General features: G+C 40.9%; 1 protein-coding gene across 1 annotated transcript in view; it reads left to right on the top strand.

The window, feature by feature from the left end:
- grm4 (glutamate receptor, metabotropic 4) overlaps positions 1-15,113 on the top strand; it is a 162,107-nt gene that overhangs the window by 52,201 nt on the left and 94,793 nt on the right. Inside the window, exon 2 of the mRNA XM_058050773.1 lies at positions 6,343-7,275. Coding sequence (XP_057906756.1) covers positions 6,769-7,275 — 507 coding nt within the window. The 5' untranslated portion in view covers positions 6,343-6,768. The remainder of the gene's footprint in view (positions 1-6,342; positions 7,276-15,113) is intronic.

Genomic DNA, 15,113 nt, shown 5'->3' on the forward strand with positions numbered 1-15,113 from the left:
GTAAAACACATGCTGCTTTGAACAGAAACTGTCATGAAAAAAAAAGGAAGTAGAGGGATGTTCCATGTCTCTGTATGTGGCAAATGAAAGAACAAGAGACAATGGTTGCACATTTGGAAATGAAAGAGACTTTTTGTTCTCGCATGCAGGTGGACCTCGCGGACATGGACTGCAGAATGAGAGATAGCAGATGATGTTTTCACATGTTCCAAGCAGATCTGGTCATCAAATATTAATTATAAAAGGTTATTAATTTTGAGGTTATCTGAAGATGTCACAATAGGCATTCATATTTGGACATTCTCAGCAAGGGACCTCTTCTCTTACTTTAAGGCTCTGCTCACACAGGAACGTGCTTGTTTTTTGTTTTTTTTTGCCGTCCGTTCACAAAAAGTTGGAACAGTAAGTCAACACAGGGAAGTTCATTCATTCATTTTCTACCGCTTTTCCTCACGCGGGGGTCGCTGGAGCCTATCCCAGCTGTCTTTGGGCGAGAGGCGGGGTACACCCTGGACTGGTCGCCAGCCAATCACAGGGCACATATAGACAAACAACCATTCACACTCACATTCATACCTATGGACAATTTGGAGTCGCCAATTAACCTAGCATGTTTTTGGAATGTGGGAGGAAACCGGAGTACCTGGAGAAAACCCGAGGAGAACATGCAAACTCCGCACAGAGATGGCCGAGGGTGGAATTGAACCCTGGTCTCCTAGCTGTGACGTCTGCGCGCTAACCACTCGACCGTCGTGCCGCCCCACAGGGAAGTTTTCAGGTGAAATCGCTAGATGAAAAGACACAACGACATAACCACGTGACACCAAAAATATAGAACAAAAAAGAACGCATGCATGTAAGGTCCGTCGTCTTCAGATACATAGTGCAGCAAAAACACAGCTCTGTAGTCCACCATTGTTGTTTGTTATGTGTATGGATGGGGGGTCCTGTTTGTTCCTCTGGTCATTGTTCTCAGAAAGTAGTGTTTTGCTTGTCTACATGGCAATGACAAGTCAGCGTTATCCGATTTTCCCACAGTGGAAGCGAAAAATATCATTAAAACGTTCCTGTGTGGACAGCCAGTTAAGTGGGCTGCAGGGTTTGTGATGTTTTTATGATAATTAATCAACATGGCAATCATGGCAACAATCTAAAACTAGAGATGATTTATGCCTTTTTTTTTACTTGGTTGGAGATCAGAGGATGAACTCACCCCATCAATTTCAACAAAATGTTAATTTCAAGTGGTGGTACTAGGAGAGCTCCATTCATTACATCATCAGTGGACTAAGCACAAAACCAAGTACCAGAGGAAAAGGCCTCTACGCCGTAGCAACAAACCCTGCTGCACGGTGGTCGAGTGGTTAGCTAGACTCACAGCTAGGAGACCAGGGTTCAATTCCACTCTCGGTCATCTCTGTGTGGAGTTTGCATGTTCTCCCCGTGCATGCGTGGGTTTCCTCCCGCATTTGAAAAACATGCTAGGTTAATTGTCCATAGGTATGAATGTGAGTGTGAATGGTTGTTTGTCTATATGTGCCCTGTAATTGGCTGGCGACCAGTCCAGGGTGTACCCCGTCTCTCGTGCAAAGACAGCTGGGATAGGCTCCAGCACCCCCGCGACCCTCGTGAGGAAAAGCGGTAGAAAATGAATGAATGAATGAATGAATGTTTCTTTCGGCTTTTTCCTGATTATGGGGTCGCCACCGCAGATCTTTAGTTATTTATTTTATTGTTTTATATTCCGGATGCCCTTTCTGACGAATACCTATGGTGCTTAGTAGTGGCGATTCGAACCTGAGGCGTCTGCTCCAAAGTCCAGAACGCTAACCACTACATCACGGCAGGCTCATTGCTAATTTACAGCAATACTACCAAATACTACATTTAATGAATTCAGGAATAAGGTTGTCAAAATACTGGATCGATACTGGAAATCGGATCTGATCGGATTGAATCTGAGGCTGATCAGAACATCACTAATCCAAAATATACCCACAATATATTTATCAGAAGTGCTGTGCTGTTCTCTGTGAAAACACCAATGACCTTGCTTGCTGAAAGTATCTAAAATTGAAATACAATTGATGATTTATTGAATGTTTAAGTGAATGACTTGTAAAATAACGACGCATGTGATTAAACTCTCAAGAATTTGGCATCCAGAATGGTTAAGACAATGAGTCATTTTCTGCAGTATGATACGTACAGGGAACCCACTTTGGACTTGCTTAAATGAAAACAAAGCAACGGTATCACAGTAGCTAATTGTTGGCAGGGTTCCCGTGCAGCCGTCTGGCGTGCGGGAGGTTTGCTTGTTATTCTTGCTGGGCGGCTGGCGACTTGCCAGCGACACATTCAAAATCTAGAATTGCTCTCATCAATCTTTAATCGTTTGGCAGAGACGACATTTATACTTTCCCTCACATTTAGAGTCCTTTGACGTAGTATCACTTTTTTTTTTTTTTTTTTTTTTTTAATACAAAGCTGTTCTGAAGACCGTCCCTCCATAAGGAAGTCTCAAAGCAAACATCTAATGGAAATAATTGCTCAAGAGGAAAATCCTTATATTATTAAGTGCTGTCACTTTAATGTGTGCAGAGTGACATGGGACTGTTCGTTGCATGCTCCGTGAAGGGAAACAGCGGCTCAGTAGATTTGCTACTTTTGCATGAGCTTGTGCCTCTGCAGACAGCTGATGTTTATCTGCTCCGCACACCTGGGAGTCGTGACCAAACAGATGCTCAAACTGCCAAGTTTCACCGAGCAATGACCGCACCGCAGTGGCGGCAAAGACTTCATCACTGAGACTTTAAGACCTACTTCTGAAATCTCCGACTGAATTGTTCAGGGTAGGTTCCCAAAATAGCCTGCAATAAGTGAAAATCGGAAAAAAGCTAACTTCATTTTTTTCCCCCAGTTATTATATATGTTTTAAGGCTGTAAAAACCCTCACAATACACAATTCTCTCTAAAAAAAAACACTCAAAAAAGTCAATTTTAATGATAAACCACACAAGACTTGACTGTATTTCACTACTGTGATCATGCAATATTCTTTTTGGAGTCTTCCTCCTTCGAACCAAAGATTAATTGACAGTATCCTATAATGGGGCGTCAACATTACTACGCCAAAAGTCTAATCTTTTTGGCGCAGAACGTTGAAGATCTGGAAAGTTTTCTGTTATTGTGTGTAGCTGCTCTATAGGAGTCCACGACTCAATACAAATCCGTAAAAGGTCTTCTTTCTCTTTCGGCTTTTCCCTTCAGGGGTCGCATCTATCCAACACTGTCTTCTGCATCTGTTTCTCTCACAACTACCCTTATGTACTCCTTCACTACATCCATAAACCTCCTCTTTGGTCTTCCTCTACGCCTCCTACCTGGCAGCTCTAAACGCAGCATCCTTCTACCAATATATGTCCACACCATCTCAGTCTGGGCTCTCTGACTTTATCTCCAAGGCCTGTAACATGTAATGTCCCTCTGGTGTATTCGTTCCTGATCCTATCCATCCTGGTCACTCTCAATCTGAACCTCAGCATCCTCATCTCTGCTACCTCCAGTTCTGCTTCCTGTCTTTTCCTCAGGGGTCGCCACAGCAATTCAATCCCCTCCATCCAACCCCGTCTCTCTCACACCATCTTCCCTCATGTCCTCCTTCACTACATCCATAAACCGCCTCTTTGGTCTTCCTCTACACCTCCTACCTGGCAGCTCTAAATGAAGCATTCTTCTACCAATATATTCACTATCTCTCCTTCGGACATGTCCCAACCATCTCAGTCTGGCCTCTGTGACTTTATCTCCAAGGCCTCTAACATGTAATGTCCCTCTGAGGTACTTGTTCCTGATCCTATCCATCCTGGTCACTCCCAATGAGATCCTCAGCATCCTCATCTCTGCTACCTCCAGTTCTGTGTCCTGTCTTTTCCTTCTAGACATTTTTTTAGACAACAGAAAATTCCAATTTAAATCACTCCCTCCTCAAAGGAAGATGCAGAACACACAGAGGAATGTTTCATCAAATATTTTCGTAGAAGGATCTTTATACAGATACAAGCTAATTGCGGCTAAAAGGGAAGTGTCCAGGCATTCCGTTTGATCGTGTGAGGTAGCTCTGTTTGTCTCTTTTAAACTCATTTCCAAAGAGACAATTTTCCAAGCTTCCACCCTTTCTTCTCCCATCTGATTGAGGCTTTCCTTCAGAACAAGGTGTTTTCCAGCGAGTACTCAGCCTTCATGCATTATGTATGCTGGGTTATAGTGGGGGGGGGATCTGTGCGGATTACATAAATATCTCCGTTTGGTTCCCAACCTGATGGGAGGGCATGTTTATCATGTGATTTTTATTAAAAAAAAGAAAAAGTGATGTGGATGTGATGGCGGTGGAAAAGCTGTCGAGAATTATTAATCTCTCTACATCTCAACATGTGCTCAAAATTGGGTGAAAACATGTAATTTTGAAGAAGAGGCATAACGACATCTCCTTTCCTATTGAAAAGGTTGTGAAAGCTTCGGCTGGTGGCCTTTATGTACTGTCAGTCTAATTTACATACAGGACAAGCATGAAATATAGAAACCTGGAAAATAGTGGCATAGCTGAGCTGGTCAGAGGGAGAAGAAAAGCATGAGGATTGAAGGATTCTTCAGCTGTGCATGGATGCACCACTGTATTGGTCGCTAGCCCTGACTAGGAAGCCTGATGAGGCGAGGGATGGGCTTGACCTTGTGAGAACTGAGGTGCAAAACTCAAGGAATATTCTGTTCATCCATTTTGCATGTCTTTTATCCAGCTCAGCATCAGCCTTTCTGAATAGTTAACCCCAAGATAACATTTCATTGGTGTTCACAACCCCCCCTCTGCTCTCCACCCTCACAGTGCATGAATCGTGAATTTTTTTCAAGTTGAGATACTCGATATGCCACATCAGCAACATTATCTATCTTACTTATTGTGTGGAAATATGGGGTAATAACTATAAAAGCAATCTTCACTCGCTAAAAAGGTCAGTAAGGATAATTCATAATGCCGCCTACAGAGAACATACTAACTCCTTATTTCTAAAATCACAAATACTTAAACTTGCTGATATAGTTCATCTTCAAACAGCTAAAATAATGCATAAGGCTAAAAATAACCAATTACCTAAAAATGTCATCCAATACTTCTCTACAAGAGAGGAGAAATATGATTTCAGGGAAGTACTACATTTGAAACACTTATATGCTAGGACTACGTTAGCGTTAGCATAGCATTTCAGTATGTGGACCTCAAACAATGCACAAAGATGAGCCAATTCAAGAAACAATACAAGTCGTTGATAAATACAAGGATGAAGAGTCTTCAACCAGTCATGATGTGCTATATATATCACTATATTGACACTTACTATGGTACACATTATGTCATTGGATGGTCATATCACCTCGTACTTCGGTACTAGGTGCATTATTAAAAAAAAAACAAAAACCAAAAAAAAAACCCCTTAAACTTCATTATGGAAAGCAGGAAGTGAACAAATGTAACAGTTACTGATTGTAGACGGGGTAGGATTTAATAAGCTTTGTTTCTTCCTACTCCTTTTGGACATGTGGAACTGTGAACTGATTATGTGATGCATTCAATTGTAATCTGATGTATGTTCAAATGAAATAAAACCATTACCATTACCATTACCATTATTATTATTATTAACATTGTTATGCTGTTAATGTATATAATATGTATATATAATGTATAATGTATATATAACCATTAAACCTTTTTGGAAGTATTTTAATAGTGGTCTTTGTAGGCAACATAGGTGTGACTCATTAAATGCATTAATGAGCCGTCTCTTTGTATCTGTTTTTATATCTTTACAATTCACAGAAAAGAGATATTCATGTCTCACATAAGGATTGTGAATGATGGGTAAAATAAAAAAAAAGTGCAGTTTCCTTTAAGTAAAGGCGCAATTGAGGTTCCACAAGAATGGAATGATGGAATGATGCCAAGCAGCAACAATTCTGAAGGCTTTAGGAAAGAACTCTGGAGCCCTGAGTGTCATACAAAGCATCTTGTATTTCCTGGGGCCATCAGGGTCAGGGTGTTATTTTGTCTAGAATTTACGGATGTAGAAAATAGACTTTAACTTTGATAGCCTAGTGCAAATGTTCTGAATATATTGAAAATTGAAATATCACATCATGTTATTCATTTTGAGAAGCATTCCAAAAGAAAAATCCACTGTGTGTGGAAGTCTTATGTAAGGTAGCATCCCTGCATAGAAGACACCGTATATCCTTTAATGTTGCTGTATAGAAGAAGGTTGCTAATCCACCTTTCCTCTTCCACAGGCACTTGCCGTGCAGCTCATTGGGTCCTCCTGTGTATTTTCACCCGCCTGAAGGACTCAGAGAGAGAGAGGCAGAATCCCAAAGACGCAAAGAAGAAAGCCTAACGTCTTTTTGTTTTGTTGAAGCCATCTGAGAATGCTCTTTGCAGTTTCAGGCTCATCTGTTTTGGCAATGTTTAGGTCATACACATAACCACAGCGTTCCACTGCAAGGAAAAGAAAAAAAAGCGTAAAACACAAAGAGAGCATCTATCAAATTAGTGAAGTTGTATCCGCTGTGGAAACCATGAGAGGAGACGTTTGAAGATGACTTTTTTTTTTCTGAAAAATAAGTGTCGCTAACCTTGAAGACATTTGCATGTACCCATATCTTTTTCATGCTCAAAGGACTAGAATTTGTACTTGGATGCAGATTTAGCGTTTCATAATGACCCCGCGAGGAGGCTTTGGCTGGTGCTGCTGGCTGTCGCTACTTGCTTGTTATTTCTTCATCGCCTCGGCAGCCAAACCCAGAATGCCAGGTCACACACACCTCAACTCAATACGCATTGATGGGGACATATCGCTGGGTGGGCTATTCCCGGTTCATGCAAGAGGAAACGACGGCAAAGCCTGCGGTGAACTAAAGAAAGAGAAGGGCATCCACAGGTTGGAGGCTATGTTATTCGCTCTGGATCGCATCAATAATGACAATGAGCTGCTGCCTAACATCACTTTGGGGGCGCGCATCCTGGACACCTGCTCCCGGGACACTCACGCTCTGGAACAGTCGCTGACGTTCGTACAGGCTCTGATTGAGAAGGACTCAACCGACGTCAAGTGTCTCAGCGGAGGGCCACCCATCATCACAAAACCTGAGAGAGTGGTCGGAGTGATCGGCGCGTCTGCCAGCTCTGTGTCAATCATGGTGGCCAATATACTGCGTCTGTTCAAGGTCAGTCATTCAGAAACTACAGTGCACATCACAACCGCTTCCTTTTTCAATCTTCTCTTATTGCACAGAATCATGACAATTTACTGTAAAAAAAAATCATGAGGTTCAATTTTGCACGGTGGACGATAATGGTGAGCATGTTGGCCAGACCTGGGTTTGAATCTCTGTTGGGCATCTGTGTTGAGTTCGCATGTTCTCCCTTTGTGTATTTGGGTTTTCTCCGGGTTCTCCGGTTTCCTCCAATGTTCCAAAATCATGCATGTTGGGTTAATTGGTGGATCCAAATTTTTGGCTCCATATTAGATTAGAATTTTAATTTTGCTGTGAGATCATTTAAACCTTCAATAAGAGCGGGACACTCCCTGACTCGGAGTCCAACCACATTGAAAAGAGCCAGGTGAGGTGGCTCGGGCATCTGTTCATGAATGCCTCTTTAAAAAAAATCATGACTGGTAGCCAACTACAATAACATGTTCTCTTCCTATCAAAATTAAGATGGCTTAGTCTAACTAAATGTACAAATCCAATTAAATAATGTAGAATTTAGCAGTTTAGAAAGCTGCACATTTCTATGTGGCACAAACATCCCGATACGAATGAGCAAGGTATGCAACTAAAATTGTTTTGTAGCCAGTGCAGTGGGAAAAAATACACGTTTGAAAATATGTTGCTGCTGGAGTGAATGTTGTGAGTGACACACATCCACTCCCACTCCCACTCCCACAACCAAATCAGCTAAGTATAACATGTGCAGGGATACATGTCCCACTTAAAGGATGCTATAAATTTGCTCAGAAAGTACCTTAAAAGGGCGGCACGGCGGTCGAGTGGTTATCGCGCAGACCTCACAGCTAGGAGACCAGGGTTCAATTCCACCCCCCGTGCATGCATGGGTTTTCTCCGGTTTCCTCCCACATTCCAAAAACATGCTAGGTTAATTGGCGACTCCAAATTGTCCATATAGGTATGAATGTGAGTGTGAATGGTTGTTTGTCCATATGTGCCCTGTGATTGGCTGGCGACCAATCCAGAGTTTACCCCGCCTCTCGCCCGAAGACAGCTGGGATAGGCTCCAGCATTCCCGTGACCCAGAAAATGGATGAATGGATAGATTCTACAGTTAACATTTTTTCATTACTAAATAGAGAAGCCAATTCTATGTGAAGTGACATTTTATATTTTTTTAGTGTGAATGGTTGTTTGTCTGGACTGCGACCAGTCCAGAGTGTACCCCGCCTCTCGCCCGAAGACAGTTGGGATAGGCTCCAGCAACCCCCAAGTGACATTTTATATTTTTTTAGTGTGAATGGTTGTTTGTCTGGACTGCAACCAGTCCAGGGTGTACCTCGCCTCTCGCACGAAGACAGCTGGGATAGGCTCCAGCAACCTCCACGACTCTCGTGAGGAAAAAGCGGTAGAAAATGAATGAATGAGTACCTTAAAAGCGACCGCACAGCATTCTTACGCAGCTCAGATTAATGTCTTAACTGGAAGACAGACTTGGGCATACCAGCATGGCCAGTTAATTCACACAGTTGTGATAAAACCTCACAAAGTTAACAGGCAGGGCGTTATTTTGAAAGAAGTGTTGCTGTGTGTCCCAATTAGCATTATCCGTCGTGGGAACAAATTGCTTTGACTTTCTTATCTTTTCAAAAAGGTCACTGAGCTTCACAGTGAACACTATCTCTACAAAACATAGAGCATTCTTGGGGCAAAGAATTTAAGTCAAGATGGCAATTACTCACCCAGATAAGCATCAAGATGGACAACATTCTTAAAGGTATTCACCCCTTAAATGCTGAAAAGACAACACTATAGATAACACGGCGGTAGCAGAATACTAAAACTCTATGAACCTGTCAGATTATGACACAGCAGAAACATGCACATTGGACTAATAAACCTGCAAATAGCACAAGAAGCAAGCTGTGCCCAAATGGGTCACGCAAACACTGGATGCTCTGCATCATATCTTGACACATAACCCACCCCAAAGCTGTTGGCTGTATTTGACAAGCTGCGAGCATCTAAACATGTTGCGCATATGACAGTGTGATTGCGAAACAACTGTGAGATGCTGACTTCTGAATGTATTTGCATCAGTGTTACGACTCAGAGGAACATGAAGAAAAAAGAAGAAACCCCCGCTCCTCTCCAGTGCAAAAAGAAATAGTCCCGATGCGCCGGCCCATACAAAGAGTGAGGTGAAAAGGTGAACAGACGGTTGGGTTGGTACAGGACCCACGTTATGCTGAGTAGGCAAAAAGTCACAAAGTCCACAAGTGGAGGTAGCATGCAGGACCAGAGCCAGAGAACACCTGCGTCCATTTATATGCTCTACGAAGGGGTGGGGCCAATCAGCTGCTTCCTGCAACAATATAACAAACATAACAATCAGCAGCAATGGTGTATAACAAAGTTTTCTATTTCTAATCTATGCTAATTTATTAGCTGGTAGTCATTGATAATCTCGTGGTTCACTCAACCCAACCTGTGTGTAACCAGCATGGGTTTGGTTCCCATTAGTGTGAATGGTTGTCTGTGTTAATGCACTGTGATTGGCTGTTGACCAGTCCAAGGTGTACCCCACCCTCACCTGTGATTATTCATTCATTCATTTTCTACCGCTTTTTCCTCACGAGGGTCGGGCTGTCTTCGGGCGAGAGGCGGGGTACACCCTGGACTGGTCGCCAGCCAATCACAGGGCACATATAGACAAACAACCATTCACACTCACATTCATACCTATGGACAATTTGGAATCGCCAATTAACCTAGCATGTTTTTGGAATGGGGGAGGAAACCGGAGTACCCGGAGAAAACCCACGGGGAGAACATGCAAACTCTACACAGAGATGGCCGAGGGTGGAATTGAACCCTGGTCTCCTAGCTGTGAGGTCTGTGCGCTAACCACTAGACCGCCGTGCCGCCCTCACCTGTGATTATGAACAAGATAAATTCTCAAAAATGAATGAATGACTGCATTACTTGGACCTTAAAGGGCGCCTATACTTTTCATTTAAGGGACTTTCAACATGATATTGTATCCCATCGGCACTAAAGTAAGTGAGAATTTTTTCCAAGGTATCTCCAGAATTACAGCAGACTTAAAAAAAGTTTGTGAAACAGCCCTCTTTAGAATATTTTTCAGTAGCGGTACATTCCCAATGTATTTGTTGTTGTTTGTGAAAACATCAGATTCCCAGAAAGTTTTGCATAACCGCTCATACAGCATTCTCCATCATAAGACAGCTTGCAGTTTTTTTCCTGCAGCTTCATGTTATATGTTGGGCAGGTCTTCAATTACAATCAAATGCCAAGACAGCTTTCTCTCCTGTCAAGATATTTTCTGCTTTAGCTTGTCAAAATGGAGGAAGCACAAAGCTTTAAAAGCTGTTTTTTTTTTTTTAACTTATTGCCTATCTTGCACTTGACAGGCAAAACACGTTTTTATAAAACGCAACAATAGCAAAGGAAGAAAATATGACAAGTGCTCCTTCAGAGGATAGTTTGAGCTATGACGTCAAACTTACCTTAGTAAGTATCACGCCTGCAGAGGGCGCCCATTTGTAATGTGCTGACCTCATGGGGATTTAGTGAGCGCTTTTAAAGTACAATTTCACAGCATATGAACATGCATTGTGTTCTGCGTCATTGTGGTGTGTTAGAGTGATCTATCGGTGATCTGTTGTATAGTATGTGTCTGTTATTGTATTAACTATTGCTACCAGTAGAGGGTGTGCAGCTGGAATAAGACCCCGCCTATTGTGTTCTGCATTCGTGCAGAACTGCCGTGTTTCCTGTTGTTTGCTAGCAATCATATAACAGCAATTTGACTCTGAACTCTGTATATTTGCACAGTGGATATATTTGCCACTGACAAAATCCACAACGTTCACAAAACGTTCTGCTATGCAGCATATAAAAAAATTACGAATTTACAGCCAGAAGGATCACAGGCTTTGTCATGTTACTTTTTTTTTCAGTCTGTTCGGTTTGTTTTCAATTTATGTATTTTATGCTGAGAAATGCTTAGAATTAGCTTCATATCCTTGTTATAGTTTTCAAATCCCTCATCATAGAAGCCATGGTGCAGGAATATGAATGACAACCAAAATCAGCAAGATGTCCAATGGTGAAAAACCATTGGTCTTGCTATAATGAAAGACCAGTGGACCTCAGCTGGTTCAGCTGGTTTAATACTTGGATTGCTTGGAAAACTGTTTTCATCAGTGCTTTGCATAGACCTGACGTTTTATTTTATTTATATTTTCGAATTATTTGGAGACACAGAAATATTCCCCCCTGGTGTTCGAAACTAAAAGGTCCAAGGCAGCCAGTGGGAATACAGCAAAATGTAAAAAGCTTGGACTGCATCTGTTGAACAATAAATGACTATATAAAGTCACTTTTTAAAAAAATATATTTCAATACTTTAATCTGACACAAAAATGTAATTAATTAAAATGACAAACACTAAAGGTGAGGGCTTTTCTATGGAATTTTAGTTGAGATTAAATACAAGATTAATTACAAAATTAATTAATCACAATTAATTAATCTTCCAATCTTTCAGTCTCATGACAACACTAATTCTAATAAACCGATATTAATTGTGGCACATCAGTGAATTTTCCTGTAGGAACTCACACAAAAGAAAATGCTATTGTTGGGAGGTCGTCCAACAGCATTATAAGAAATCACGGCCTTAGGTGGCAAGAAGATGAGTCAGGGCCATACATGTCAACATTTGCATTTGAAAATAATTTTACGGAAAATAAGGCAACGAGAGGTGACCTGCTAGTGTCCTCGCAAATAGCTGGTGCTCACAGTGTATATATATATACTTATATATATATATCAAATAGTGTACATGAGGTAGAGAAAGCAGGTTGGGTCATACCAAGTATTCAGCAGTGGAGAAGAGGATGATTAAACATGCTCCTGTTTTGCTGGCAAATTATATAAATGACCAAAATCAACGCTATATTAATGCAAGATAATGCATATTTTTATTAAATCAGAATGATGTGATTATATTTGGTAGGGTTATAGTTACTGGATAGGATTTTTGCGGGGGTCATGACTCCCTGTATCCCCTGTCCAAATTACGCACTTGGTGAAATGTAATGTAATCTCGAAGTAGAGATGGCACTTTATTGATCTTGTCACTTATACAGAAGTACAAGCGAAATTGTGCAATCATCCACCATGTCTCATGTGATTACTGATGCATACTGACCAGAATACAGCATATAACTTGTCTTTAAATATATATTTTATATTCATAGGCCATAGTTAACTACGAAAATACAGCAATGGGCGCCTGTACTCCAAAACATGCATCAAACTAAATCCATGTTCGAGTCATATAGTATGTCAAACAAATTAAAATACAAAAATGTATCTAAAAAATTAAAATTAAAATTAAAATTAAAATTAAAATTAAAATTAAAATTAAAATTAAAATTAAAATTAAAATTAAAATTAAAATTAAAATTAATTACGGAAAGTTTAAAGGTAACTAAACAGAGAAAGAAGGGCAAAATATGGTAATTTAGCGAGGAAAACATGTGTTGCCAGGTATGGTTAGGTTTTATAAAACAGGGCTACTCAACTACACAAGAAATGTAAAGGTCAAATTGATAGCACTATATTTGTTGAAATGTATGTCTTCTTCTATTATTGCTTCATTGCGATGAATCCAGCTCGCTGTTGCTCCCTGGAGAGCAGAAGAGGTACTGCATGAATGAATGAAATTGAAATACAAAAATGTATCTAAAAAGTTAAATTAAAATTAAATTAAATTAAATTACGGAAAGTTTAAAGATAACTAAACAGAGAAAGAAGGGCAAAATACGGTAGTTTAGCGAGGAAAACATGTGTTGCCAGGTATGGTTAAATTTATGTCTTCTTCTATTATTGCTTCATTGTAATGCATCCAGCTCGCTGTTGCTCCCTGGAGAGCAGAAGAAGTACTGCATGAATGAATGAATGAAAATGACAACACTTGTCCTGTATGTGGTTCGTGGACTGCCTATTGAGGACCGATATTAAAAAACAATTCCAAGTCGGGGATTAGCAGAGTAAAAAAGTCAGCAAAACCCAACAGAAGTCACTCTGCTACAATTATATACAATCTTTTTTTCCTCTTGCCAGAAGTATATTGACCAATCAGTAAAAGATACGACTTTGCTCTTACACACCTCACACGTCTGTCTCAAGTCAGCAGGTTGTGGCTCTTTTTCTCCATCATTAAAGTCACATAACACCGTAAGTGTAGCGAGGCGGCTCTCAGCGCTCTCTTCTTCTTCCCTCTAATGATTTGAAACGTACGAATCGGCTTCTTTCATCATGTTTCCTTTGCTGAGCACTCAGCTTGAAACTATACTCTTATTTCTCACTATTATATTGTCCCCACAGTATTATTATTTAATATGACGTAACGGTAATCATCCGTACATTGAACTGAACATACAGTATATCTTAATCTTGGAGAAAAAACAAAACAAAACAATAATATGACGTACACAACTGCTGTTGGACAATATTGGACAATATTTTGCTATCTTGTTTATTTCACGCCATGCTTTGTTCGAGCTGCTTCATCCATTTTTTATGTTTACTTAAGAATCGAATACAAACACAAGCAGCACAAGTATGACGGCAATCAAACTTAATGATGTGCACCGCCAAAGTAATTTAGGTAGTCGTCGTTTAGCCGCTTGCCATATTCATGAGGGAGGAATTTATTACTTCACTGTAATTGGCTTTATGTTTTCAGCCCCTAAACTTTTGCCCTTTTTTTTTTCTTTCTTGCGGTCTGAGAGGCTGAGACCAAAATGTTGGCTCAGCACTGCCAAACAGGCAGGACTCCGTCCTCTTGGCATGTCATTAATATTTTATTATTCTGTTATGTAATTGATGCCAAGGGATTTGGGTTGAAAGCTCTTTCGCATTCCGTAAGTCCGGTTCTAGTTTAGTCATTACCTGCATTTAATTGATTCTTTTGATATTGTGTGTTATGCATTTCCAAAAAAAAAAAAAAAAACGTATCAGGCCTAGCAGCAGTCAGAAGCAAATGCAGTCTTTGAGGTATTGAAGTAGACTTGCTGAGACAAAGAGAAGAGTGGGCGAGTGTGTGCAGCTTTGTAAATAATGTACAAGCAGGCATAGTGGTGTGCACAAGACTTTTTCTCGGTGGAGGCTCGGCACTGGAGAGATACGAGGAAGGAAGGTGCACGGTTTCTTTCAGCACAAAGAAATGGGGTTAACATTCCTGTTGTGCTGTCTGCAAAGTTGCGTCCGCCGCTCTCATCCCTCATTACAGACAAGAGGCAGAGGGGCTGCAAGGCTCCATGCCTCGCCTCCCCCCCCTGTGCATCGCATTGTGTTGACACCAGGCTCTTACTGGATTACCCTGTCGACCTACACTGAAAGCTTTAGAGGTGCTCAAAAATTTACATATACCTGCTCCAAACACGGACTTGTCAATCCATTCATGGGACAGTGAAGGCTAAATATTGGTCTCTCTACAGCTCATATCAGCAAGGAGGACTCAACAAAGGGTTACTTTGGTGGGTTACAAAACCCCCAAAAAACTGAAGAAATATTTGGTAGTGTTTTCGTTTTCTACTCACTGCAGACGGTTTACTCTTTCACAATAATAGCGTTTGCTTGTCAGTGTCCTCCCTTCCGCGGTAAGCTATCCATAATCATGAATACAGTTCGATTCTGAATGGATTCCTGAATTCCATCACTGCTAATGATTCCACATATCAAGTGTGCTTGATACAGTATGTGGCGAGAAATTCAAAAATACAAAAATTCATGTT

The sequence above is a fragment of the Doryrhamphus excisus genome, chromosome 16 (assembly GCF_030265055.1).
Source record: "Doryrhamphus excisus isolate RoL2022-K1 chromosome 16, RoL_Dexc_1.0, whole genome shotgun sequence".
NCBI classification, from domain to species: domain Eukaryota; kingdom Metazoa; phylum Chordata; class Actinopteri; order Syngnathiformes; family Syngnathidae; genus Doryrhamphus; species Doryrhamphus excisus.